Source organism: Mizuhopecten yessoensis, unplaced genomic scaffold (genome assembly GCF_002113885.1).
Source record: "Mizuhopecten yessoensis strain PY_sf001 unplaced genomic scaffold, ASM211388v2 scaffold9399, whole genome shotgun sequence".
NCBI classification, from domain to species: Eukaryota; Metazoa; Mollusca; class Bivalvia; order Pectinida; family Pectinidae; genus Mizuhopecten; species Mizuhopecten yessoensis.
In genome coordinates, this window is record NW_018408028.1 from 108,224 (window position 1) to 136,207 (window position 27,984).

Below are 27,984 nucleotides of genomic sequence, written 5' to 3' on the forward strand. Positions count from 1 at the left end.
ATCCTCCTCTGATTCCTGTACCAGACAGACTACAGCCTGTAGGATTTTGGATCTCTGTTAGAATGTCCTTGTGGTATCCACCTCGGATTCCTGTACCAGACAGACCACAGACTGTAGAACGTTGGATCTCTGTTAGAATATCCTTGTGGTAGCCACCTCCGATTCCTGTACCAGACAGACCACAGCCTGTAGGACGTTGGATCTCCGTAGACCACAGACCACAGCCTGTAGGATGTTGGATCTCCGTGCCAGATATCCCACTTTTTCTAATATATTAATTACAGACTAGTTTAAGACTAAATTATCTATGTAACAGTGTAAAGGGTTTTACCAGTTCCTATCCCCTTACATTAATATTGTATTCAGAAAATTTAGGTATAGAATACCACTGAAGAGTAACAAATAGATAAAATGATCATAGGGTCAGTAAATTTCCTTTTGCTTTCTACATGGACGTACTGAAATTCTAATTAGGTGCCCCTCCTCTTTTGTATTTTGTTGATAAGGATGTGCCCCTCCTCTTTTGTATTTTGTTGATAAGGATACAGGTTGCTGACTAGAAATCAAACAAAAAGTCTGAGAAGTATGATCAACTTTTTTATTACATGCTCCACAATATGAATACATTGTACATCACAAATTACTGCATTATTCTAGAAGATAGTTTGGATTTTCATTGTACTAGAATACACTGTATTACATTGTATTAGAATACACTGTATTATATTGTACACTAATACACTGTATTACATTGTACAAGACTGTATTACACATGTGTTGGAGTGGGGGAACTATCGCACTGATTAAACATACAATAATTACACATAACCATATAAGGGCATGGTGACTAATAGACTGATTCGCCCAATGGAAACCTTTTCATTTCAATATGAAAATTATACAAATCACAATTTTTTCTTTATAAATATTATTAACATCAAGGGTTAATAATATTGAATTAAATCGCTAGTAAAACTGATGCTATACTTAATATAATTCAAACAAAACTAGCACAAAATTTACGTTTTAATAATCATTATTTTCAAATATTTTTTTAAGTTATGTCATCATGAAGACTTCATCTTATTTTATTCAAATCATTTTGAATTTAAATATTGGAGAGAGAGAAAAAATAAGAAAAAAATGGACAATGTCTAAAAGTTTGTCTAAATTTTCAATCAATTTGCATGATTTCTTGAACAAATTCAACATGCAAATGATAAATATTCTCTAATTTAGAAACACATTCTACGTTAACATCACATATATTTTAATTCCTTTTAATTTATCTAAAATGTGTAGGCCTGTGTATGTGACATCAGAGATGAGTATACGACATGTACGGTGGAGGGTAGCTGGATGCACAAACATCAATATCTCAAAATATGGAATGAATACATAATGTACTGAAGGTCAATTAAAAAAAATATCAAATATATCGTAAAGGATTTCCATAATGAGGAAGTCTAAATCATTTGGAAAATAAGACTTACCTATAACGATTTCAAACACAAAAATCATGGATTATATAAATAATTTTAACAGAAAATTAAAAAAAATTCTAGATATTTTTTTTGCGAAATACAAGATACATGTTAAACAAGAAAAAGTTGAGTTATGCATACAAGCAATCTCTCTAGACATATATTTACAAAACACCAATAAATAGGATATCATTTTCATCAACAAAAATCTTCATAAATAGTTATTTTTTTCTCCCGTTATTTACATTTCATATCCTATATTCCCTGAGGTAGTTGTATGAGGCAAGAATACATCAGTCTTGATGTAAATATCAACATTTATACACAATTGTTTATGTTCTGTACTGATAAACTAAATAATTGTTACCGACTGTTGTTAACTCTGTTAACCAGTCAAGTCATCCATACTCCTATTTTCATGCGTGATAATACAACTGAATTATAACTGAGGGTTTTTACCGGTGATTAGCCTGTGTTATTGTCTTAAGCTCAACAGATTTTACCGTTGAAAGTTATTTCTGGTAAAACATTTCTATATTAATTTGCGAATAAGTCCACTGTACCTACTCCAAATCTACAACACTTGAGGAAGGAGAATGGGCATATAACCAGTGACTCCTCTATTGCATGGAAGGAGGGGGGAAAGGAGGTGGACTTATTACTGGTAACAAAGTTGGGCATTGTTGCCCCTTTCTGAGGTCTAGGCCCACCCACTGAGCTCGTGGTCCTGTTTCGTGTAAAAATGTCGGTCAATATTACCCTCTTTCTGAGATCTAGCCCCCCGCCCCCTGGGCTTGTGGGCTTGTTGCAGGTAACCAAGTCAGTCATTATTTAACCCCCTTTCCCTGGGCTTGTGGGCTTGTTACAGGTAACCAAGTCAGTCATTATCTACTGTCATTAATTACCCCCCTTTCCCTGGGCGTGTGGGCTTGTTACAGGTAACCAAGTCAGTCATTAATTACCCCCCTTTCCCTGGGTGTGAGGAGGTCTAGGCTACAAGGGCTTCTCACAGTTAACTAATGTTACCCTTTCTGAGGTCTTGACCCCCTGGGCTTGTTGCAGTTAACAAACAGTAATATTACCCCCTTTCTGGGGTCTAAGCCCCCTGGGCATGCCGCAGTTAAAGCAGCAATATAACCCTACATATGAAATCTAGATTCCATCGGCTTTTTTGACTTAACGAGCAGTTCAATACACATTCATGTCAATACCAACATAAATATTTGTATCAATGTACAAAAGTAGTCTAGAAATACTGTTTGTAGTTTGATTTTTGTTTCTCATAAAATCAAGCAAACCAATAACTGGCATGAGATAGATGAACATTATGAAATGCCTCAGTTTTATTACATAAGATTGCTGTATTCAGAAAAAACAGAGTACATGAAAATTACCAAATTATACACCTAAATTTACAAAGTCTTGCAAATTCTTCCATTGAAAATAATTTGATTGAATTTCATTAATCATAAAAATTGACATAATCTCAAACTGCATGAATATTGAAATCCAAAGTTAAAATAGAATTTTTGATTATTTCATAGAATTGAAACCATTGGTAGAACAAAAATATGTTTGATTTCCTTATGAATAGAATTTTAATTTGAGTAATTTCATAATGAAACAAACATTTTAAAAAATACATTATTTATACACAGAAGTTTCTATTGTTAGCATTATATGACACAGTTAAACACACATGTGGACGAGGTAATAAGCGTCGATAGTAATGCCCATAGTTATCTCCCTTTGGAAATATTTACATGAAATCTCATATTTAACCGAAATACGCTAAGTGCTTATTTTTACACATTAATTGGCGATTAGCAATCATTTACAATGTATGATTACTATAGCAACCGACAGTGGCAGAAAATGTCATATGAACTGGTTCATCGAGTACATTTTAATACAAACCCACACATTGAATATTGGCAGTAGCCAACAGGCCCAGTAATCTCCAAGCACTAACTTGTTACAAGATAAAACGAAACACTGGAATTTGTGTCAACAACAAATAACATTACAACACCTATCACCACGCAATCAACGGGAATCAGGTCTGAGTACTAGTTTTTCAAATTTGTTGAATTTTTATGACAACTGTTGAAAATTATACAGAAGTAGAAGCACATAGACAATGTATTCAGTTTTTTAACAAAGTGTTTTATAGTCAAAATTATTTTAAACAGTGATGGACTTTACTTTGACTTTGAAAATATGAATGGTTTAAGATCACTTAAACTTAAGTAAATGGTTCATGAAGTTTACATTAAAATTTCATAAGAATTGAACCATCAAACTTTGTATTAAAGATATGTTAATTATAGCAATCACTGCTAAAAAAACATTCAATGCAATGGTAGTTCACAGTGGTGACCTTCAAACCACAAAACCAGAGGAACATATCAAATTCTATGCAGGTACTTGGTTTGCTAATTGGATAAAAAAAAAAATGCGTCAAACTGATTTTAAGGTTGATGACAAATTAGCGGTCCCCAGCGCAGGATTTCTACCAGAAAATGTATTGAATGAAACATAGCCTTTAATTTCTTGATAAATCAACAAAAAGCTCAGTAACAGAAAGTAAAGAAAATGTTTGTATAATAATGATCTAGATGAAAAGCACCTATAAACAAAACAAATGTTCTACACTATCAAACTGTTGCATTCTGGACTAAAGTATAACCGCCCAATAGGAGTGTGAAACAGGAAAACCTTGATATAATGCCTCTCTTCGCATTCGTCACCTCGCTTACCGCCAACAAATTTCCATTCCCCTTTTCAATGTTTTCAAAAGATTTCTTTATACATCTGTCTCCTTCAATGTCTTTCCAAACCTTTAACAACAAAATTAGGCTCAACAAATGGGGCAGTTAACAAGGTTTTTCAAAGTATGTGCATCCATTTTGTCTCTTGACTTTTTCCATTAGTCCTGACATTACCAAACAAAAATACAGAAATACACGTATAAGTAGTGGAGGACCTAGTTTTACAATTGTGCTACATTTGAAGAACACAAAACCTGTATATACAACCAATTTTGCAGAATACTGCAGTAATTTGTTGTGATTAAGAAAATTTATTTCCACTATGTAATATATAAAACAAAACAACTAACTATCGGCCATCAGTGAAAATACTGTTAATGCGAAAGAAAAATTATCGGGTTATTTTTAGTCCGGTTATGCAACACTTTGACATTGTAGACATTTTAAAAGCACCTGTCCTTTGCAAGGTCAAATACAAGCAAGGACATCATTAAGGATTAAACTTAAAAAATAAAACATGCATAAAAAAAACAAAAAAACATGATAAGTACACTACACAGTGACCTGTATACAGTATTATCAGCAGAATAGTGTTAATGCCGTCAAATCATAAAGGAAAAAAAAACATGAATTTGCACCATTGATGTAGATAATGACAGTGGGTCGTATGTAAGGTGGATGATGACGATGAAATTCTACCCTCAGATGTAGAGCTTTTTATCAGAACCGAGCTTTATTGAGGTACGTTTGCTTATTTCTCATTAGTAACACTCATTACGGAAGTTTTAGGAGGTGAGCTGGAATCTATGAAACAATGATATCAATACTGCCGATCCAGCAACATAATTGGTCCAAAGGATCCTGATTTGGATTATATATTACAACTGCACTATAAGATACACGTATTACACAAATCAACACTATATATATATTAATTAAGATACAGCCAGCGCCGCTTGACTAGTTGATTTAAACATTTCATTAAACTAAATTACCGGGATATTATAAAACAAAAGCAAATAAAAAAGTTATTGCATTTTACGCTAAAACTATAGTGATACTACTTGCTAAAACACAGAACTACTTCATTGACAGTACATGTGTATCTATACCAACATATACAGAGAAAACAGACACTTTATTTAAAATGTTCTACTTAACGAATTAAACTGAATTTTAAATATGATAAGTTAAATAATTACAGCAGAACCTTGTTTAAAAATTAACTTAATTTATTTTACAACAATTGCAAACAGGTTTGATCAACCTATACTCTTGTTCCTTGTTAGAAAGTTTAGAAACAAACCAAATTATGATTATTAAGGATCTCTGACCCACTGCAAGCAAAATACTAGAAAAAACCACATTTTTTTCATGCATACATGGAATCCAGTTTGAATCCAGTGAAATTCTGCATAGAAATATCGCAAGGTATAGTTTTCCTTTTAGAAATGATTGATCAAAGCTATAGAAATGCTGGAAGAAAATTTCCAACAAACAGCTAGTTTTCGGCAGTGGTACAAGGATCCTTATTAACTATTTTCTATCTGCATTTAGTATTTAAACTTTTTTTCAGCTTAAAATATTTGAAGATTTGTTTTTTGGAAAGGTTTGCAAAAACTATTCAATTCTAGAAATAGTAACAGAAATATGTTAATATCATGAATATAAGAAAAATGTAAAAAAAGAAAATTAAACAAGTTCATTAACTTTGCATCAAAGATATGACCTATGGCCCAGCTATTCAAAGCTTAATCAGTAAAACTTTCAACCAACTAAACTATTTCCAGAATGAATCTGCTAGACAAGGTTCTGCTGTAAGTCATATAAATTCCAAAATATTTATATATACAGCTATTGGGTTCATTGGTAACACTACATTTACAGGGACTGAATTTCAGATAATATGAATGATGAAAGGCTATAGTATTAAATGGATGAGAGAGAAAATACAACAAAAGGAGATTTACTGTCAGTATTCGTATATCAGTGTACTTATATTTCCATGTAATGTTGATTTTTTACAGGTTCCTGTGTCAAGCCATGTGGTAGTGTAACAGCTATTTCTAACAAACTAGAATACAGGGATTTTATAATATTTAGCCATTATCGTAATTTTAAATATAAAAATATCTTTTTTTAAACATTTAATTTCTTTATCATCACAAAAATTACTAAAATAAGTTGCCTCTTCAATAAGTACGCTAAGTGCATGCTACAGTACCAAACTCCAGTAAAAGTGTTAGTAAGAGGTCTATGAGAACCATGTTGTTTTATTGAAATTACTGTATGAAAGAAAAGATGATGACTAAATATGATGGGGAAAATATATTGTTATGCTTCAACTTGATCAGTCATAATAATATGTTTGATGACTTAACAATTCATATTTACAAATATATTCAGGATACATACTCGCGTATCACCATTATGACACCATAGTATTACACAGGCATTTTATTGTAGAATAATAAAAAAAAAAGATTGGAAAACTGCAGCCTGAGGAGTGGATGTTCAAATGAAACATCTGTCCAATAAAATGACCCGTAGCTTGGTGAGACATCCAATCAAATAACCCGTATTTTCCATGGCCCCATCAGAAATATCGTGCGTAACAAAATAATATCTAATAAAGATGATCAGATATTTGACTAGCTGCCTTCAACGAAATGGCCAATGAAGGATGGGAAGGGTGACAACTCTGTATGCTGTAGAAGGATACAATAAGGTTGCACTACACTAAATATTGCAGGATTCAGCTAAATAAATAAACTATGAGTTATTGATGAGTTATCTCCCCTTACATACAATGGAACTTATTTTCTCCAATTGTTCCAGAATGAATCAAATCTGAATGAAATTCAACAGTATTTGGACATGAATTATTTTTTAATATCTTTATATACTTTGTGGCCCCTTTGGTAGAGGAACTGCTAAAGTAATGTCTGTCCAATGGAATGGAGGAATTACTTCATAGTAAGTTTAATATATATGTACAGAATGAATATGTGAATAAACACCCGTTTTATATGCATGTGAAAGGCATGTATTGCAAATTACCTCCACGACAGACTGGGACAAAACAATGTCTGTGGGTAGCAAATATAATAAAAATAAAGAAATAAATAATTCAACAACAATGTACAATTAAACAATGGCCACTTTTTCCTACCACGCACCTCTATATATTCCCTGTGTATCACTGTCTCTCATGCACACAATAAACTGCTGCAAAATGTCTTTTGAGGAGAAATGTCATGAAAACATCTGAATCCCACATTTGTCTTTTGTGGGACACAATCTCTCCACCAAAATACAGCACAAGAAGAACACGACAACAAGGATCGGCCGGACTATTCCTGCTGATCCAAAAACTCACTTTGTGCACTGAATGTCACACCAAGGTTCTCTTATGTTTCCCACAGAACGTCAGATAGACAGAACCTGGTCATATCAACGGCAGCACTAAAATTGTATGGAGGAAAAAGTGACTAAAAGCATTAACAGTTCATAGCAACACGTGTGCTGTCTCGCAAGATGCTGTTTTCTAAGTTCTACAACATATACAAAATAAGGTGATCAATTGTGGGCCTCACGAGCAATGTGGAGGAAAAAGTCCACTTTGTCACTGCAGGTCAAACCACACATGTTACACTTGAAGGGATTGCGGTAGCCATGGTAACCCATGTGCATGGTATACATAACACAGTTACGGAAAGCTATTTCACAATACGCACACTCGTATTTATCCACCTCGTGTCCCATCATGCCAGTACTTTTTGACTTCGGAGTGCTGGTGATGAAAGAACCATGAGCATTGTCTGCAGGAAATCGGCTGTGTAGCGTGTCTAGGTCAGAAGTTGAGGGGAGACTGTGACCGTTCATGCCTCGTTGAAAGTGGTAAGCTTTATTCGACTCGTGCCAGGCACTCATTGACATCTCCATTTCTCTTCGTCTTCCTGTTTCCCTCAATTTTATCTGAGCCATTTCAAGCGCTTTCTTGATATTCAAATTCATCTGTTCTCTACTTCTGCCATTTTCATCATCTGTATCCTTTGCTTCTCCCTCTTTCACGGATTCTTTTCTTTCCATCTCTTCCTTATTCTCTCCTTCAGCAAATTCATTGCACTTTCCATTATTCAGGATGGCAAGGTTTTTATGCACGTCTTCAAAATCTTCAGCATTGTTTTTAACCTCTTTGTCCTCAGGCCTGCCCTCATTCTGATCCTCATTGCTGATGGTTTCCGCACCATAAGCCTCCGAGTCACATTCCTGTCGCGTCCCATGGGCCTCATTGTCGACGTAGCCGTCCGATCCACTGTAGGCATCCTCAACATCGCTGTCTCCAGCCTTCTCTTGCAGCTTCATACAAAGCGTGTCCAGTTTAAAGGCTTTCCCCTTCCTCGACCTTTTCTTTGGTGGTTCGCTTTCATACATTTCCCGTGATTCTTCATGGAGGAGCTCTTCAGTTGGTCTCTTCCTGGGAAGTTCCTGCGATTCTTCCTGAGGGAGCTTATCAATTGGTCTCCTTCTTGGCAGTTCATGTTCATACATTTCTGCACCAGTTGGCATGATGTCATGTCTTTCCAGGAACATATTCCTGTCTTGGGGATATTGGTTGTATCCTTCAGCCAGGGTGGGACTCATTGATGGGGACCTTCGTTTGGTGAGATCTAGAGGAGACGATTCACGATTGACGCGTGGACTGGTTGCTGGCATTCCTGATCCGAATTTGTGCATCATTTGCTTGATGATGTCCTCCCCAGCAGGAGGGTCGGGGACTTTCAGTGGACTCTTCATCCCATTTTTGTAAGCGTCATACGACATCTTCGATAACCCTGCAAAGCCTCCATTTGGACTGTGCAAATACCTGGCCTTAGTTGGTGAGGACCCAACAGGGTATTCCTCGGGCCAGGAAGGAGTGCTAGACTTAACACTTTCAGGTGAAGGGAGCTCCCTCTTAATGTTGAGCGTCGGAAATTTCCCGTCATCAGCATGAAACTTGCTGCCTGGACTTCCAAATTTATGTTTATAGCGATCTTCAAGAAATGCCTCAGGAGAAATACCAATAATTGAGAAGAGATCTCGGTTTTCTGATGCGTGTACTTTCATGACATGACGTAGCAAATCATTTTTGATATCCGAGGCAAAACTACAGAATTTACATTTGAAGAGAGAGTTGGGCGACAGCTTGTGGCCTCCAGGGCTATTGCCCATACCAGGGGTTGATTGCAGTGCAATCTTACGTTGCGCAAATTCTTGAGGTAGAGTTCCGAGTGGAGAGTTCATGGATACTGGTACCAGTGGAGGCGGAGCGTGAAGGCCATTGGGTGGAAACTGGTTTAGTACTGGCCAATACGGCGACATCATCCCGCCGTTCATACCTGCTGGCATACCAGGCAGTCCAACATGGGGCATGTTAAGAAACTGACTGACAAAGGGGTCAAACTTGTCCTTCCTTGGACCCCTTGGTCCACGTGGAGGACCTCTCTTCTGCATCAGAGAGAGGCCAGAAGCCTCTGCGTCAATGCCCTGCGGCAGACTACCGTCCGAGTTCAACACCGTGGCTGGTTTGTGGTTGTATTTGCGAAGGTGAAGTTTGAGACTGTGGCAATATTTTGTGGCGTAGGTACAGTCGGCACATCTATACTGGTACACGTTGGTGTGGGATTTCATGTGGCTGTTCAGCATGGACTTGTTTACACACGAGTAGTTACACTTGTTACATTTGAAAGGCTTTGACCCGAAGTGATTACGAAGGTGATACTCTAGGTGGTGCTTGTATTCCGTGACGAAAGGACAACGAGGACACTGCAGTATCTTGTCTTCCTTGATGTGGCTCCGGGCATGAGACCAAAACTCTTCCTACAAAGAAATATAAACATTAATTAGTTTGGAATCAATTCTATCTTGTTGTGTTACTGATACTGAATGACTCTGCAGCAGCATTAACAATCATTTATAGCAAGAAAGTGTAACAAAACTACTTCTAATTAGCTACTTCTAACTAGCTAACTACACCATACTTCTATTTTACAGAAAAAATAATTACTTGCTTTAACAGCACTTATTATTTATTGTAGCACCATATGAAGAATCAACTAAAGGAAGAGGTCCTAAATTAAGACCATATGCCCTGTTGTTAAATACCATTTTTGAAGAAATTAAAATATGATTTTAATTAAACTATCTTCAGGTAGACTAACTTCAGAAAAACTATCTTCAGATAAACTAACTTCAGGTTAACTATCTTCAGGTACACTTCCTTCAGGTTAACTAATTACAGGTGAATTTCCTTCAGGTTAACTAACTACAGGTAAATTTCCTTCAGGTTAACTAACTACAGGTAAACTTCCTTCAGGTAAACTAACTTCAGGTACACTTCCTTCAGGTAAACTAACTGCAGGTAAACTTCCTTCAGGTAAACAAACTTCAGGTAAACTTCCTTCAGGTTAACTAACTACAGGTAAACTGCCTTCAAGTTAAATAACTACAGGTAAACTTCCTTCAGGTTAACTAACTTCAGGTAAACTTCCTTCAGGTTAACTAACTACAGGTAAACTTCCTTCAAGTTAAATAACTACAAGTAAACTTCCTTCAGGTTAACTAACTTCAGGTAAACTTCCTTCAGGTAAACTTCTTTCAGGAATTATAAAACTTAATCGGGTGATGTTTCATTGAAGAAAACATGACTGATTATCTTACCTTCTCTATTGCTGAAAAGTCACATTGCTTGCACCTGAACACTTTTGGGCGCCCCATGTTTCTTTTGGTCCCGAATCCTTCTGGTGGGTCCTCTGTATGGAAATCTTTGATGTGACGCTTCAATCGTCCTTCTGTTCGGGACTTGTAGTCACAGTGTGGGCACGTGTGCTCAAAATGGCAGGTCATATGCTGTTCAAACTCGCCTTGATTTCTGCCTGCAATTAGAAATTTGTATGCAGGCGAGTTCTAAAATCTGTGAATTAACACATAGTTTGTACATCAGGGTGCGATGTGTTAGGGGTCCCCGTCCCACTGCAGGCAAAAACACTGGAGAAGTCCACTGTAGATGTGTGGGAATACAGTTACTCCCCCTTAATGCCGTATTTAATATATAATTGGCACAGGAATGGGCCATGACCATTGTTTTCACACTCCGAACACTGTTGTTAATTTTTGTTGGGTTTTTTTCATCTTCATTATTTTTTCATAAAAGACAAGCAAGGTATGGTTTTCATTTCAGAATTATTTACCAAAGCTGTAGCCATACCAGAAAAAAACAGTTTTCTATACATATTTTTTGACAGTGGTACGAGCATCCTTAAGTCTGTAAAACAACTCAGGTTTGTCAAGTCAACTTCTATGTTAGGGTTGGATGTCAGCTGTCACATAAGACTGCATTTGTATGGTCTACCATTGTGTGTAATTATACAGAGTGACGTCTTAAGTCTGTATTTATAACATCAATTTTTTCATTAATCCTCCATGTCAAAAAATGTATATATTTACTGTAATGATTCTGTAAAAGGACGTGTATCTAGGAATTTGAAAAGAGGAAAGGAAATTCCATTCACAAAGACCTTACACTGTAACCTGTTTGATAAAATAATCTGTACCTGTCAAATACGGTGTCAGTTTTAAATTGTTGAAATAGATTTCTCCAAACTAGAGCTCACTTCCCTGGTTTAAGTTAGTCAAAATTAATAAGATGTTATTTATGAGAAAATAACAGCAATAAAAAGAGCCAATTTATTTCACCCGTACAGTCAAGTGATGTTTACATCCCCTTATACAACAGACCCCTCCTTTCCCATGAACCACTCAAGTCCCAACAAAACAAAATTAAAGCAAACTGCCTCATGTTAAATTTGGATTAAATCAAGGATAAGTCTATCGCACAGGTACATTTTGTGGTGAAAACTAGGTCATTGTAGTGATAAAAAGATCATAATTTATCAGCACAGTGTATTTTAGATAAGAATGTTTCTTAAACAAATACAGGTAAAGTTTTGTGCTTGAGATTTAGACAGGTTCAAAAAGGCAGGAGTGTCTTTACCTAGGTAAGGCTACGGAATAAAGTCTCGTGTTTTTGACATTTTTGTCACGATAAGGTCACAACCTTTATTTATTTGCGTAGAACATTTATTTTATCATGTTTTGCTGATAAGAAGAGTAAAAAGTTCAAGTGATTATGTGGAAGTGAGGTCACCAACTTCCACTGCAGTTATCTCCCCTGATAACGATCACATGATATTTGGAACAGGACTGACCTCATTAACAATCACAATCGTATTTTTAAACAATGAATGATACGTTGTCAATATTTATTGTTTCATTTGCTGGTGAAAGGTGTATTTGTCTTGTATTGTAACCTACCTATGTGCCAGATCAGAACATTCAAACACCATCAATGATAATCCCACACTTAGAACAACATGTTTTTACACATAAATTGAGGAAAATATTAAAATAGTAACAAAAGTATGGCGACACTGTTTGATATGAATTAATCAGAAATTAGTTTGATATCTTAAAACATTAAATTTATTCAAATTCGATAAATGTCTTTTTTTAAAATTATTTGTAAGGTATAAATTGACGGAGATTTTCCATGTTTCAGTATTTACAAATGTAAGATAAAATTCTTTGAATAAATAAATAAATAGGAAAAATGAGATAATCTTGGTTTGGGGGAAATAATAAAAGACTTACCTGAAAAGCTGCAGAGGTGACAGAAAAAAACACCCTCCTTATTTGGAACGAGATTGATGCTATCTGTGTCGAAACTGCTTCCATCGGAGATGTACGAAGAATTGTTTACATTCAGACCATCATGATCATCATATGGAGAAACTATAGGGCTAGAGCTGTCCTCAAGGTCATCAGTGTCTCTAAGGAAACTGGAGTTGTCAAGATGGTTGCTTTTTTCATGACTATCACCATGGTAACTGGAGTTGTTTAAATGATCATCTTCGTTGATGTTTTCGCCGTAGGTTTTTTTCCAATCCTCTTGGTTTTCTATGAGGGTGTGGTCCTCCGACATCACCTTATCTACCCCATCAGCTATCTGTGGGGACACAGCATCCGCCCTGCAAGTACAAATCATCAGGTTAGTCAACTACTCACAAGTTTTAACTTAAGACAATATTTGGATTGGTTAAAGATAATTATCTTAGTGCCAATATGGACAGTATGCAATACTTTTAGGAGAGACAAGTTTAGCAAAAATCACTGGTAGAATCAGTAAGAGAAATAACTCAAAATACAAATCATAGGTATACAGGAGTCAATAAAGACCAATCATAGCTATACAGTGGATGAATACAGGAGTCTAAAATGACAGTCGTCTTTGAGTAGTGACTTCCCTGTACACAGGGGCAATCAGGGTACGGTATATGTGACACCTGTAAAGTAGGGACACCAGTCTATCAAAGTTTTACTTCCAAGAAAGCTGACAGTCATTTGTACATCTTAATAGACTGGAGCAATCCAGAGAACAGCTAGAAAGCTGGAGAAATCAAGGCGAAGTATGTCATTTAACAGATATCAAATAAACTAAAATGACAAAATAAATTAATGTAAAACATAATTGTCATGATTAGCACTTTTCAAACTAAAAAAAAAAAAGAAAAAAAAAAGAGACTAAAACCACATTTTAAATGACTAATTACAAACTGTTTTTTTTTACTCACACCGAAAATCTGACTATTTAAAGTTACTCTCAAAAAGCATCATGCCACAAAGTTCATTTAGCATTGATGGCAACTGATTTTATTTTCATCAAGGTATAAATAATTGCCAAACTCTATGAATCCATGTAGCTGACCACCACTGTCCCCTCCTATCCCCTGCCCCACCCCCTATTTTCATTCCTGCCCCCATCCCTTCTACAATCCCTGACATGAATGTTTCCTGTTTGTTCCATATTGGCTTGTTAACATTTTTTCATTGAATTACGAAAACCGTTTTTTAAACAAGTGACATTCAAGTATTGGGCATGAAAACAAATATAAATCGATAACACAGTCTGTACATATACTTGGACATTTTGTATTAATTCTAACTTCAAGCTAATTTCAAATACTTTTCCAAAAAACCTTCTTTAACATTCAATAAAATTATTTGAATCTTGAATCTTAGAAGATGCATGCAGAAGATTTTTCAGTTTCATTAACTAGTAAGAAATGAAAATACCAGAAAACATCAAGTTTTATCTTCCAGTAATAATTTAGAATCTCAGTACTTGGATATTGAAGTCTATTTCATTCGCTAATAATATAGATAACATTTTAACATTTTCTTTTATATAAGATTGAAAATTTAACAAATTTACACTGAAAAATCAAATTCTTATAATCAATAGAGTAATCACGTCACGAATAAATAAATATAGTAACCTAACGTTTCAATTCTTATGAATTAGAAAATATTCTTTTACATTTGATACCGAGCTTTTCCATATCTTACTATTTCTTTAACAAACTCTCTTTCTTCGTTAAAACAATAATTAAACAGTAGACTCCATTTTATATGTAAAACAGATAAAATTAAATATATAGTGTATTAACATTTAAAGAAAGGAAATAAACATTAGTATAAGTGCATCCTGTTTGATCTCCTGTGGGGGCCCTGCCACCATAACCACTGTTTCAGTGTGTTCCTTGGAAAATACATAATCGTTACTTTTACCATTGGGAACATTTCATGATTTTTCAAGACATTTACATCAAAGATCATACGATTTATTTATCTTAACATACTCTTAAATTCAGGTCAAAAACAAATTCTGAATTTCCCTTTAAGCAAATTCACAACACTATTTATAGTCTCTACCACTGAACAACACAAACCTAGGTTGTTCATGTGAATTAAGTGGTCCAATAAAGGTGTTTTTTTTCTTACAAATTAGGAAATCCATTTCCTCCATTACTGTACGTCCAGTGGTGTTCCCTTCCCTCCCTGTTAAGTCACATAAACAGTGTACACACAGTGGTTTAGTACTTCAACCTCTGACCCCAGTAAACTGTCCTCCGACCTACCAGGAGTCCCTTATCTAGCTTATCCTAGGTTTTTTAGCTGACCCCACACAGAAACTGTGTTACAAATGTTTTATCAATTTATGACTTCAAGCTTTTAAACACTGATCTATTCACATACAGGTTTTTTCCTGTATTTCGAATTGAATTCTTTATTTCAAATTGAATTTTTATTCTTTATTCTAAATTGAATTTTAATCATAATTGAATCAGATAATGTCTTATTTTATATTAATTAAATATGAGTTATAATTAAAAACTGATTGAATGTAAAATATCTTACATAATGAACAAATAGAATTATTAGTCTTAAAATTTGCCAATTCTCAATTTAACTGCTTTGTATAGAACCTGTATTATTTTCCTGTTGTTAATAAATGTGATCTGGTACTTGATCAGCTCAATAGAAGTTTTTAACTATAATCATTTCCACCAATCAGAGGCTACATTTCAGTCTGCAGTCAAAACCTTAAAGTGTACCCCTCATCTATCACTTTGCAAAGTAAGAAATTAGTCACTTTGAAATTGAGTTTTAAGTTAAGTTTTAAGTTTAATTTTTTAAGCCTTGATGGCCATCTTGAATCTTGTATAAAATTCAAAAACAAAAATGACTGCATCAACATGCTGCAATCTATAAATGTTTATTATTACTCATGTTGAGTTTCGTTTGTACTCGACTAATAGTATTCCAGAAAAAAGAAATAACAATGAAAATCAATTAGAAAGAGTATGAAATCAACGTGTGTTCAATGACTTTGTAATAAATTGTGTTTGGGCTATGATAATAATTATAATAAAAGTATTTGTATAGCATTATATATAATACACAAAATACTATAACACCCTTATAGTATATGAAGGGGGGTTTTGAGTGTAACTATTGTTTATCTCCAAGGAAGGTAGAATTATTTTGAGAGGGATGAAAAGGAAACTGTTAATACTATATATATTGATGACGTTCAGAAACCACAAGTTTCAGGGGAAACATCCGGTCAGATAGATCAGATGTACAGTATAACAAATTAGACTACATGTATGTATTTCAGATATTTCAATTACACATAAAAATATATCATACTTTAAACAACAGTTGAGAAACCTCCCAGATCTGAGGTAGCCTTCTGTTAACACTAAAGGAAGAAGAGAAACGGATGAGATGTATTAGATTTTCCAATAATCCAAGAAATTTTCAAATAGAAATGAATAATGATGGTTTTTTGTAATAAAGCATTAATGCAGAATTGGTAACATTGAGTCAAATATGTAACATTAATTGACAAATTTTATACAATCATCTTTTAATTCATTGATGCAAAGGTGATAAATTGCCTGATAACTTAACAACCTGAATTCCTACATACTGCGATATTTTACAGAACCACCTGGTAACTTCACTGCCCGAATTCTTACATCTTTTACAGAACTACCTGGTAACTTCACTGCCCGAATTCTTACATCTTTTACAGAACTACCTGATAACTTCACTGCCCGAATTCTTACATCTTTTACAGAACTACCTGATAACTTCACTGCCCGAATTCTTACATCTTTTACAGAACTACCTGTAGAAGCATACACTGTACCTGTATATCTTCAGATTCCAGTCGTCAACTGTCAGTAAGTATCAAGAATATACAACAAAACAACTGTAGTTTTCCTTTTACAGTTTGAGCCAGCATTTGTGTTCCAATCCCTACTCTACTATATCGGCAAAACTATATACTTTTTTACTGTCCATGCGAAGACCGCTAATACCTGGCCGTATGGATTTTGTGGTCATTTCCAACTGACCGCTACCTGTCCAGATCACAAACTCAGGTGTATAGAAGTTCAAGTTGATACCTGCCTACACAAACATTTTATCCTGTTTTTTTATTATCCACTTTTTCGGTGGAGTGTAATAAAATCCTTTCACAGAAACCAATGATTGTGTATAATCAATCTCACTTTTTTCCTTTAACCAATAAAATAAAATCCTTACAGTAAGAGGAAATGAAAGAAAAGCAACATCTGGATAGTTGAATGGCTTTTTGTCCCTGTTGAAAAAATATTTACGATAGTGATTTGATGTTGTTCAAAGCGTAAATGAGATTTTTTATCATGTCGCTGAATACACTTATAAATAATCTTCGCAACATTTTGATAGTAAGCTTCTATAACAAAAAAGTTGGGGTATTGATTGCGTACTAGCCATGTGTGACCTCTGTCCCTGGTCCTATGATAACAAGAACACCATTCAATATTTTCTTTTCATCTAGTTTGTTTATTGAAAAACGGCAGCTTAAAAAACAGGCTTGGTCACTTTCAGTATAAATGACGCACCGGCCCATAATACCGTAGGTTAAAGGTAAAATTGAACTGGTAATATCCAGAGGTTTAAAATCTGCAGTACAGGGGATCATATTAAAGATCATATCAAAATATATATATATATGTTGCACTTAAAAGACTTGCTAGATACTATAGAAATAATTGAAGGATTTATTATCGTAAATCTTGTTGTTTTAAGAATGCTTATTAAATTATAAATGTTTCCTCTTCCTTGCTATAAATTAATTTATTAAAACATGTCACCTTAATTGGATGTCCAGAACAGTGAATAGAGATAATTCCAAAAAATGTTATTAAATATTCGCCAATCACACTCATTTCCAACCTCGGAGTTGTTTATTGTACTCAACGACCCATAGTGGTGAAAATTAATCAATACCAAACAGGAAATATGGACACACCCGATGACAGACTCCCAAACATACAAGTAAAACTCACCTCCACCAAACATTAACACGATAGATTTTTGTTGACCAAACCTAAACTGTACATAATGCATCTATCTTCATGGAATGGTGCTTAAATCCCTTTTTTTTCTTATTTTTTATTTATTACATGTCTTAAATATGCTGGTAGATGCACTTACAATATATTAATCTGCCAATCAAATTATCAAACAAAAATACTGTTGTGTGTCACTTTTTTTGGCTTATAAATATTCTTATTTATCAAACTACAAAACTTTTGTTAAAAGCGTAAAAAAATCAATGCCCCCACATCATCTTTGGAAAATTGGTGGTAATTGTATTTGAAGGAGTTACCTCCCTTCCCTTACAAAGTATATGGTCTGTCAATTTAACTTACAATTCACTTATTTTGTGCTAAAAAATATTTATAATAATATGACATTTTTTTTACATTCATAATATATTTCAAGTGCATACCATTATTAAAATATCATTACTTAAACAGAAGCTCATAACAAGTTCAAAATAAATAATTAAAGAGATCTTGGTTCAATCTGGAGGAATCTAATTAGAATCTTTCACATCTGGTTTTCAGTGTGTTTGAGCAATAATAGTAAATACATTCCTGTTTATTGAATTATCAAGTTTTTATCATCAAGACCTACATATTTGATTTCTAGTTAAGTGGTTGATCATTGTTTAGCATAAGATATCAGAAATGTATGTAATATTTTAGGTCTCTGTTTATATCTTATCCATTTTTTTGTTCCAAATCTTTTTTTTTTTTTTTCATTTTTTATGCTTCAAAATGTCAAGGTTTTCTCAATACTGATGATTTGCAATAAATTGCAATACCTTTTAATGGTTGTTAGCCTTAAATAAATAACAAGTAAAACAAAGTTTTAAATCTTACCTCGTCCACTTCTGCTGATATGCCTATCATCACAATTAACAATAGAAACTTTTTTTCAATGGAAAAAAAATGGAAAATTTCTTATTGGCACTGAAGGTTTCTCTTTTTCGGGAAAATGTAACAACTTTGAACATAAATCTTCAAAACTGTCTGCCACGGACTGGCTATAACCCCCTATAACGATACACTTATATTATCCATCTAGCCATTGTCAAAAAAATCATTTCCGATTTTCACAAACAAGGTGAAGAGTCGCCTTCCTGTTTGGAAGTTATCTACCACTGCCTTACAAACTAAACATCCCTGTCATCATCACATTTATTTAGTGTTAACATTTTTTTTTCTAACCACACAAAAGGCACAAAGTACCTGTAACAGAAAATGTTCAGCGTCATTAATCATTTAGAGCATCATTGCTAAAAAGGGATTTTTTTCTTCAAGATATTTAAGGGTTATAAATATAAAACTAAATAGGAGGCAGTCAGTCTAGTGGTAGGAGGCCAGGCTCATGACCGAAGGGTTGCGAGTTTGACTCTCGTCATGGCACTGTGTTGTATCTTTGAACAAGATACTTTAATTACTCCGCTTGTTCCAGTCTACTCAGCTGTAAATGAGTATGTGGTTGGGTAGTGCTAGAATTGTAGAATGCTAGCTGTGAGCTCTGAAATGGCACCCGGCTGTATGCTCCCCAGGGAGTTGAGAAAGATATTGGCTGGTTGCAAAGGCCCTATAACCATGAATAATAATTTGTAATTTCTTTGAGACGACCTACGAACTAGGTTGTGATAAAGCGGTATATATATAAGAACCTGAAATTATTATTATTATTATAATACTTTGTGCCATGTCACTATCTAAATGGACATTTTTTCAAATAAATTTTTAACTCTATCAACTTGATGTCATGAATGGAATTGAATCCACTAGAAAACAAAATATACTTTGTATTCCAAGAGGAAAAACTCACTCTAAATTTGATAAAATGACAAATAAAGCACCTATTTATCTACTCCTATTATATATTTTATCTGCTACTGTTAAAATGCATCTCATCTGATGGTGGAACTTAAGAGGTTAATTCAATAAATATTTTTACCCAAAGCGTTGAAATATTTTTGAAACAGATTGCAAAATTTTTAAATGATATGTATCTCTTTTCATACTTGAGAAAGGGAGTTCTGAACTTGATATCCTTGGTGGATTCTATGTACAGCAGATGACGTTTGAATTTATGATAATTAAGGAAGAACGTCACATTTACTTTCAGTATGCAATGAATGATCGTTCTTTTCTGTCATACAACATTGCATTTTCTAAATAAGTATTAATATTGATGACAAAATACTGGAAAATATCAACAATTAGATTTTAATCTAAGTCAGTGTCTACATCAATACGATGATAGTGTTAAAGACTTTATACACAAAGTGTTAACAACTCCCAAGGATATCAATTCATTANTTAAGGGTTATAAATATCAAACTAAATAGGAGGCACAGTTTGCGTCCATATGTTTTATATATTGATCCCTGCCTGAATTTTCTCACATTCTCTATTAGGTTCGAGACTTCCTGTATTTTTTATATATTGATCCCTGCCAATCCTGAATTTTCTCACATTCTCTATTAGGTTTGAGACTTCCTGTATTGTTCAAACATACGTACAAAAACTATTTGTTAACCTGTTGACTTAACCATGTATAAGAAATACATACGTACAAAAACTATTTGTTAACCTGTTGACTTAACCATGTATAAGAAATACAACATTATATTTGCTTAGTCAAACCTAAAAAAACAACACCTAATCCTCTCCAAATTTCTGTAATATATGTGACGGGGGATCCCCGTGGAGAGCCCCTCTCCCCCATGGTCCATAAGTACATATGTTTATGAGGGGTTTTTACTGATAGTGAGGGCCAGTGGGCAGCTGCCTGGGTATTTTTACTCTGTCCAGTTATGTAATACAATAACTAGGTCAAAAGCTAAAGCTGACCACATAGATAAGGGAAGAAAAGTTAGTATGCAATGGTCAAAGATTTGTTAACTTTACTAGGCTTCATAAAAAATTACTTACATGTAGAATCTACTCTCAAGAACTGTTTTAACAACACAAACCTTCATTAAAATTGTATATATTTATAAAAAGAAACTGGGTCTAGGTCTCAATGTGGAGAATTGAATTTCATTTGTAATTACACAATAACAGGATAAGCTGACCAAGTTTATATCCTTGCAGTGGTCAGTTAGATTGCCTTGGTCAGTAACAGAGAACTCTCTGATGGTCAAGCCAGGCATGTCATTATAGATAAATGAGTCAGAAAGGAACTACATACAAAACACTGTGTTGGTCAGTTGTCCAATTATTTACAAGTGACGAACACATCAGTGTAAATTTAGTACACCTACACAAACAGGTTATATCTGGGATATTTATATAGATTGTCAAAAATTGAAAAAGGAAAATTGTTTACATATAATTACATAACCGCCCTAGTCACGTTATAATATTACGGTTAAATGATAGCATTCATATTCTACACAACTCCAAGCTTGATATCATTTATGAAATTTCACAATATTGAATAAAACATATATTTTAAAACAATATTTAAAAAAAACAAGTAAACTGAAATATGTTTTAACAATAACTTTACCTTAAAACTCTGCTACCAGTCATCCGTGAAAACGAGATAAATGTTCACATAAGACAAGATTACAATACATGTTTTTTCCAATACCTATCCTATATAGTGCAGAAAACAATTTCAATAGTGAAACTCTGACTTAATTTTGGCGATATGTTTAGCTACATTTACCATCAGTTACCAAACGGAAAGGGTTCGGCTGTAGATCTATATGTGTACGTGATATATGGGAATGACGGAGATTGTCACTCTCGTTAGATTATCTTTAGCAGTACTATATTGTTATGCTATCAATGGTGACAAGGTGTTTCACAACCTTTTTTTCAATCATGGTTCACATGTTCCACATATCCACGGTACCCTGACTATGCTGATTAAATCGCTGCTAGTTCGGGCATTGGTCTACTCCTGATTGGCCGACTTCTGTTGCAGCAACTTATAATTAGGAAACTAAAGTATCAAAGTTTAACATATGAAAATCAAATGGAATGTATATGACGCACAAACAGTTTTTGCACGAATACACACACTTCTCTTAACCTTCATCAGTAATTGGCAATCAGTTTTAACCCATAATCGATAACCATTTTCTGATCCAAAATATAAACCGATTGATGATCGATTGCATCATCCATTGATTATTTTACTCGAATCAAGTAACGTGCCACAATTGTTACATCAGAAGACCAGAGTTATTCACTACATGTTGGTGTAGCTGTTTTATAATCAACGGATTACAACTATTTTACAATTTTTTTTAATCATTACCAATAATTATATAATTGCTACTTCAACCCTGTGTATATCAAGGTCAATAACTCTAACTCATCAATCCAGTATGGCCATACCTAGATCTACTAGTCGTAGACTTGTCCTAACAGAATACCAAATTATTTTTGTAACAAGAGATTGATGTCGGATGGGTTTAATTTTTACTTTGAACTTACTTATTATCAAAACACTGCATGTTGTACAGTTTTGTAAGTTGATATTTGTGCAGAGTCTAATGTGTTTTGCTCCTGAAGTGTGAATACTATCAGTGGGGGAGGGCCAATTAATCTGTCACACGAAAGGAGAGAAATTGAGAAAAAAAATCTAAATAAGTTCCAAAATCTGTTATAAATAAACAAATGTCCTACCTGAATGACGTCACCTGAGCACATGGGTACTAGATCTGTCATGGACTGAGGGTGGGGGGGACCAGACATGGCAGTGATAGACAATACAAGCCTGACAGCTTCGTTATAATACACAGTGACATAAAATGACACCTTATCATGCTGTTTACCATGTCACACATCAGGGTGGGGTTGTGGGGTGGGAGGGTGTTGTAATAAACAGGTAAATAATGACATCACTCACACAACATCAGTACTAGACACCTGACAATGTGGGAGGGGACAACTTTAAAATATACACAGTTAATTGATCCCTGAAACAGCATCAGTACCAGATATTATTTGTGTCATTTCTGACAGGGAACACAAAATATATATTTTATTTTTTTTACACAATCTAATTTAAGCCCTCTGATTGAACACAAACTAATCCCTCTAAATTGTTCAATGCAAAAAAGCCCTAGTTGTTCAACAAAAAAGGCCCGCTTTTATTCATCCTATTAACCCTTTCACTATAATGGACTCATCCAGATCAATGCCTGGTAGAGTCTACTTAAGTTACATAGGGATGAAAGGGTTAAAAAACGAATTCTCACCCAATGTATATTGTTGGGTTGTTGAAATGGTTGGACCCCTCCTATATTTACCCATCTTATCAATGGAGCCCTTCCTACATGTTTTGTGTACACCTATCTTTTAACACTGTAGCCTGAGTTTACATGCACTAGCCAACCTCCCTGTTTTACTATCATTGTGTGGAGAGCATTATTGAAAAATTGACCATAGGTCAAGCTGACCTTTGGTCAGCAAAGCTGTGTATCTAGAACACATGACTATAAGATCTGGCTGCATGACCAGTAATAAAATGAATAAATATTGTGTTACATAATATCTGTTATCTGTGGTAGGGCCACTTACTATCCTTTGTTCATCTGACCAGTGTTACAAACTGTTTCACCTTTAAAACAAGGTTATCTTCAGTAGAAAATATTTGTTTTGTCACATGCTCGGTCGATCAATGAGTAAACTTATTGCTTTTTATCAGTACTTTTTACCTCTTTTTGAGCTTGAGGTCTATATTTTTTTTATATTTCTCTTCCAAGGCAAATATTCACACAAAAAATATTTTTTCAATATTAACAAAAGTGAGTATCCTTTATTGAATAAGATGTATAATTATTAAACATCATACTTCATTTTTAAGCCTATTTATCTCGTGTTACAAATTTTTCAATACAAGTTTTGATAATATGAAACTTTCGAGTTTTTAAATAAAATAGCAATGCATAAATTATAAGTGACTTAGCCCTGAGTAGCCTCTACTACAACTCTAAGCCCTGAGTAGCCTCTACTACAACTCTTAGCCCTCAGTAGCCTCTACTACAACTCTTAGCCCTCAGTAGTCTCTACTACAGCTCTTAGCCCTCAGTAGTCTCTACTACAACTCTTAGCCCTCAGTAGCCTCTGCTACAACTCACTAAACAGTTCCCTCATAAAAACGAATACATGCATGAAACAAAGCTATTTGTTATTTGTAATGTAAGCTCTTGGTTGTTATTTTTCGTTTAAATTAATGTAACACAAAAAGAAATTCCAGCCAAAATTAAATCAAGTCCCAAAACACAATTTCAATATATATATATATTTATAACATATGTAATTTGAAATTTTTCAAAATATTTGGTTATAGCAAATTGTGACCTTCACATTGTTATATGTAACCTTCGCACTGTTAAACCTTCGGAATCTCTGGTCTTAACGATAAAGCCAGCTAAATTCTTATCAACACTGAAGCACCCTTCCCTACTTTGATCTGACACAGAAAACACATTGTTCATAACTTAAAAATGACCTATGTGTACCTGTAACTTCAAACTTGATAAAATATTCTGTATATTTACAGGAACAGTTCAAAAGTCTTTCTCTGATTGTTTTTTTTAAACACAGCAATTACATCTGTGTGTATAAAACTGACAATTCTATATCCTGTAGTGCAAAACCATAAACAAGGCAGAAATAAAATACCTTTTTTCTTCATTGCTGGTTTGTCCACCACAATCCTCCACTGCAGTAGTAGTGTCCATCATTTTCATGTTAATAATTATGCAATGACCCTTGTCCAGTGTTTAATGATATAGTCCATGGTAAGATGTCATATAGTCCATGTCACTACAGTGTCAGCAGCATCAGTACTCCAAATAGGCTGTGTACTGTACACACTGACCACATCAGTACTTCAGCCACTGACCACTAGGGGGACTGACCACTGACACTCACTAGTACTGACCACTGTACTATACCTAGTAAAACTGACCATACATAGTACCTCTTTAACTGACCACTGTAGTACAACAGACTGACCCACACTAAACACTGACCACTACAGTACTAAAGCTACTATACTTTGATATCTTATCAATGTATACAGCAGGCCTAACTTTAATCGTGTGTGTACTCTGTCCACAAGTCCAAATATGTATTTGAGAAAAAAGCCTGATGTCCATCTTATTTTATCAATGGTCAGGGGGCGGTCACCATTATTACCTAATGGTTTGATAGTACAAGCAAGCCATCATGGTCAGCCTTTTGTTGTCCAGAGGCCCCAGGCCAAAAAACATTAAACATTGAAACTTTGTTCTATTATAAACATGTAAAAATGTCTGTAGTGAGACCTTTTGTTGTTTGATCAACATGTAAAACTCCAGTTTTCAGCCCTATTGTATCACCAGTGGTGTACCTACAGAATAAACACTGTCCGTTTTTAAGTCAATATTAGGTTGAAATGTTTTCCTTTTACAATAATTGAAAGCTTTTAAAATGCCCATGGATTGATCTGTTCATTAGATATGTATACTTGATTTTATCTGAGCCACTCTAACAAAAACAAGCATAAATATTTCTTAAATTATGTAATTTCATTTAACATCAAAGTGAATATTAGTTTCATCTTTCCTCAGTCAACATATTGATTTAGTTTTTAAGTATATTTTGATCATTAAAATGTGTTTCTTTTCATCTTTTCACATTCTAAATTATGATTTTTATTTCTTCCTTCAGAAGATTGCAAATAGGGCAATGCATTTATCGATATTAAACAGTTATAAAATATACACAATGAACAAAGAAAATATTGTAATGGTAATTAAAGATATTTAAAATCTAGAAAACATTATGTGTATGTATTAATATTATCATCATTACAATATGTTAATGAGCTGTGATTATTTATCATATTATTACAATATGTTAATGAGCTGTGATTATTTATCATATTATTATAATATGTTAATGAGCTGTGATTATTTATCATATTATTACATTATGTTAATGAGCTGTGATCATTTATCAAATTGTTACAATATGTAAATGAGCTATGCTCCTTTATCAATTCATTACAATGTATATAAAGATATCCAATAGGCCTTACAGGTGATAAACCATTAAAAATATATGTTGAGAATTCTATAAAACATATTTTACATTGATCATTCAAAATTTCTACATATATCCTTAGTTCTTTTATGATTTTATCATATATTTCAGAGAAATATTTCTAGATAAATATAATGAAACTAATAAGTGTGCCTGTAGCATCATCAATGATGGAGATTACCCTCCCTATCAACCTGGAGTTGTAACTTCCTTACATCTGTAGACAAGTGATTAGAGCTGGTGATAAACACAGTATTTTACTTAGTGTTTTGTGTGGTACACATCCTCCTGTTGATCACATCCTGTCTCTAAACCTATAAGCACTCTCAATGTGTGTAAGGGTTAATCAAACATGAATCCCTTAAATCGCCAATGTATAAAATATTGATCTAAATCTTACGGGGCTATTTAATGGTTATCATAGAGATTATATTTTTTTTTAATATATATCTATATTCAAGGACAATTAGTGCCTCTCATTTCAACAAATTTTATTATTTTTCAACAATAAGATTTGACAACAACAGGCATAGCGTATATTAGTCTTCTCCTGTTCCAGTAAGGCATTTAGAAATATACATTGACTATGTTGTATGAATAGAACATTTTTATAATTTACGATGAGTTAATAAGGTCTATTATATACTTTATACATACATTTCTCAATTAATTGTATTGAATTGCATTTGTGTAAAAATACAACAAGTATTTAATTTTCACAATTGACATTTTTATTTCAATATATTATTTTCAATATTTTTACTTTGGATTTATATGTGCACTACTATTTTTACAGTCGACCTTGACCAGCGTCCTTATCTAGTATCTGACTTACTTTTTTACAGTTACACTAAAACTTTGACATTAGTACAGGTACCAAGATAACCTTCAGGGTTTAATCAGTGACCAAGATTTCTTCTTTAGAAAGTTACATCACAGACAGATGTCAACCTGATGGCCTTATTTGTCTGAACAGCTATCAATGTAGCCCATCTGGTCCCCTCCAGGGCTACAAGTCTACAGCATTTTTAATTCTCTTGCATTGATTATTAGTATTTGTTTTGCCATCACGTTTCCGTATTTGTTCGTTTTTTATTTTATAATTTTTTTAAATCTAAGTGTGCCTTATACATAGGAAGAGTTTGTAGAATATTATCCTTGTGAATAAAACAACCTTCTCTCATACCTCATAAAATTCTGTTGAAATTCTTGCAGACATTTTCTTCAAAATCGAAACTGTTGTTTTAAATGACGATAAAACAGGAAAACATCAGATTTCTTCAAAAATTACTTAAATTTCTTGTAAAATATCAATCTGATTCAAAAATCTACCTCAAATAACAGAATTCATTTTTTCCAACCATCATAACAGGCAAAATTAAAGATACAACTGAAGTATAGATATTGATTTTGTAATGATATTGGTGAATAACTTGATTTTTTAAATATCAAACTCATTTTTTAGAAAGACAAAAAGAATCAACTATTACCATGTTAATTCATTTGATTTGATTGTGAACAATGACCTCCAGTTGAATATGGATAATTTAGATTAGCAGAAAGTTTTGGGGTTTTTTGCCATTAAAAATTTGGTTATTTCCTTTCACAGATTGAGATGTTGAGAAGACTCCAGTCCAGCCAGATGGATACTGGTCAGTCTATGATAAAGAATGGCTTGACCATTGGTCATCCTTTTAGCCCTTAGGTCCTAACAAACATATTGGTTGGTTGGAATCTTTAATCTTGATCAAGCATAGCCTATCATTATGTTAGATGAATGATCCTTGTGTTGTTGGAATGGGAAAAGATGGATTTTCCCTGAAGGGTCAAGTTCCTTTGACCTTTAACCTTTTGTAAACACTA

General features: G+C 33.9%; 1 protein-coding gene across 3 annotated transcripts in view; it reads right to left on the reverse strand.

Annotated features, from left to right (window-relative positions):
• Positions 1-589: 589 nt before the first annotated feature.
• Positions 590-27,984, reverse strand: part of LOC110458014 — a 77,858-nt gene continuing 50,463 nt past the window's right edge. The window contains exons 1-4 of one of the 3 annotated variants that reach the window (XM_021509541.1): positions 24,715-25,055; positions 12,950-13,326; positions 10,961-11,175; positions 590-10,120 (exon numbers count right to left, since the gene is read on the reverse strand). In XM_021509541.1, the coding sequence (XP_021365216.1) occupies positions 7,835-10,120; positions 10,961-11,175; positions 12,950-13,326; positions 24,715-24,782 (2,946 nt within the window). In that variant the 5' untranslated portion in view covers positions 24,783-25,055 and the 3' untranslated portion in view covers positions 590-7,834. Of the gene's footprint in view, positions 10,121-10,960; positions 11,176-12,949; positions 13,327-18,924; positions 19,098-24,714; positions 25,056-27,984 lie in introns of those variants that run through there. The other 2 variants (XM_021509542.1, XM_021509539.1) reach the window with 2 other exon arrangements.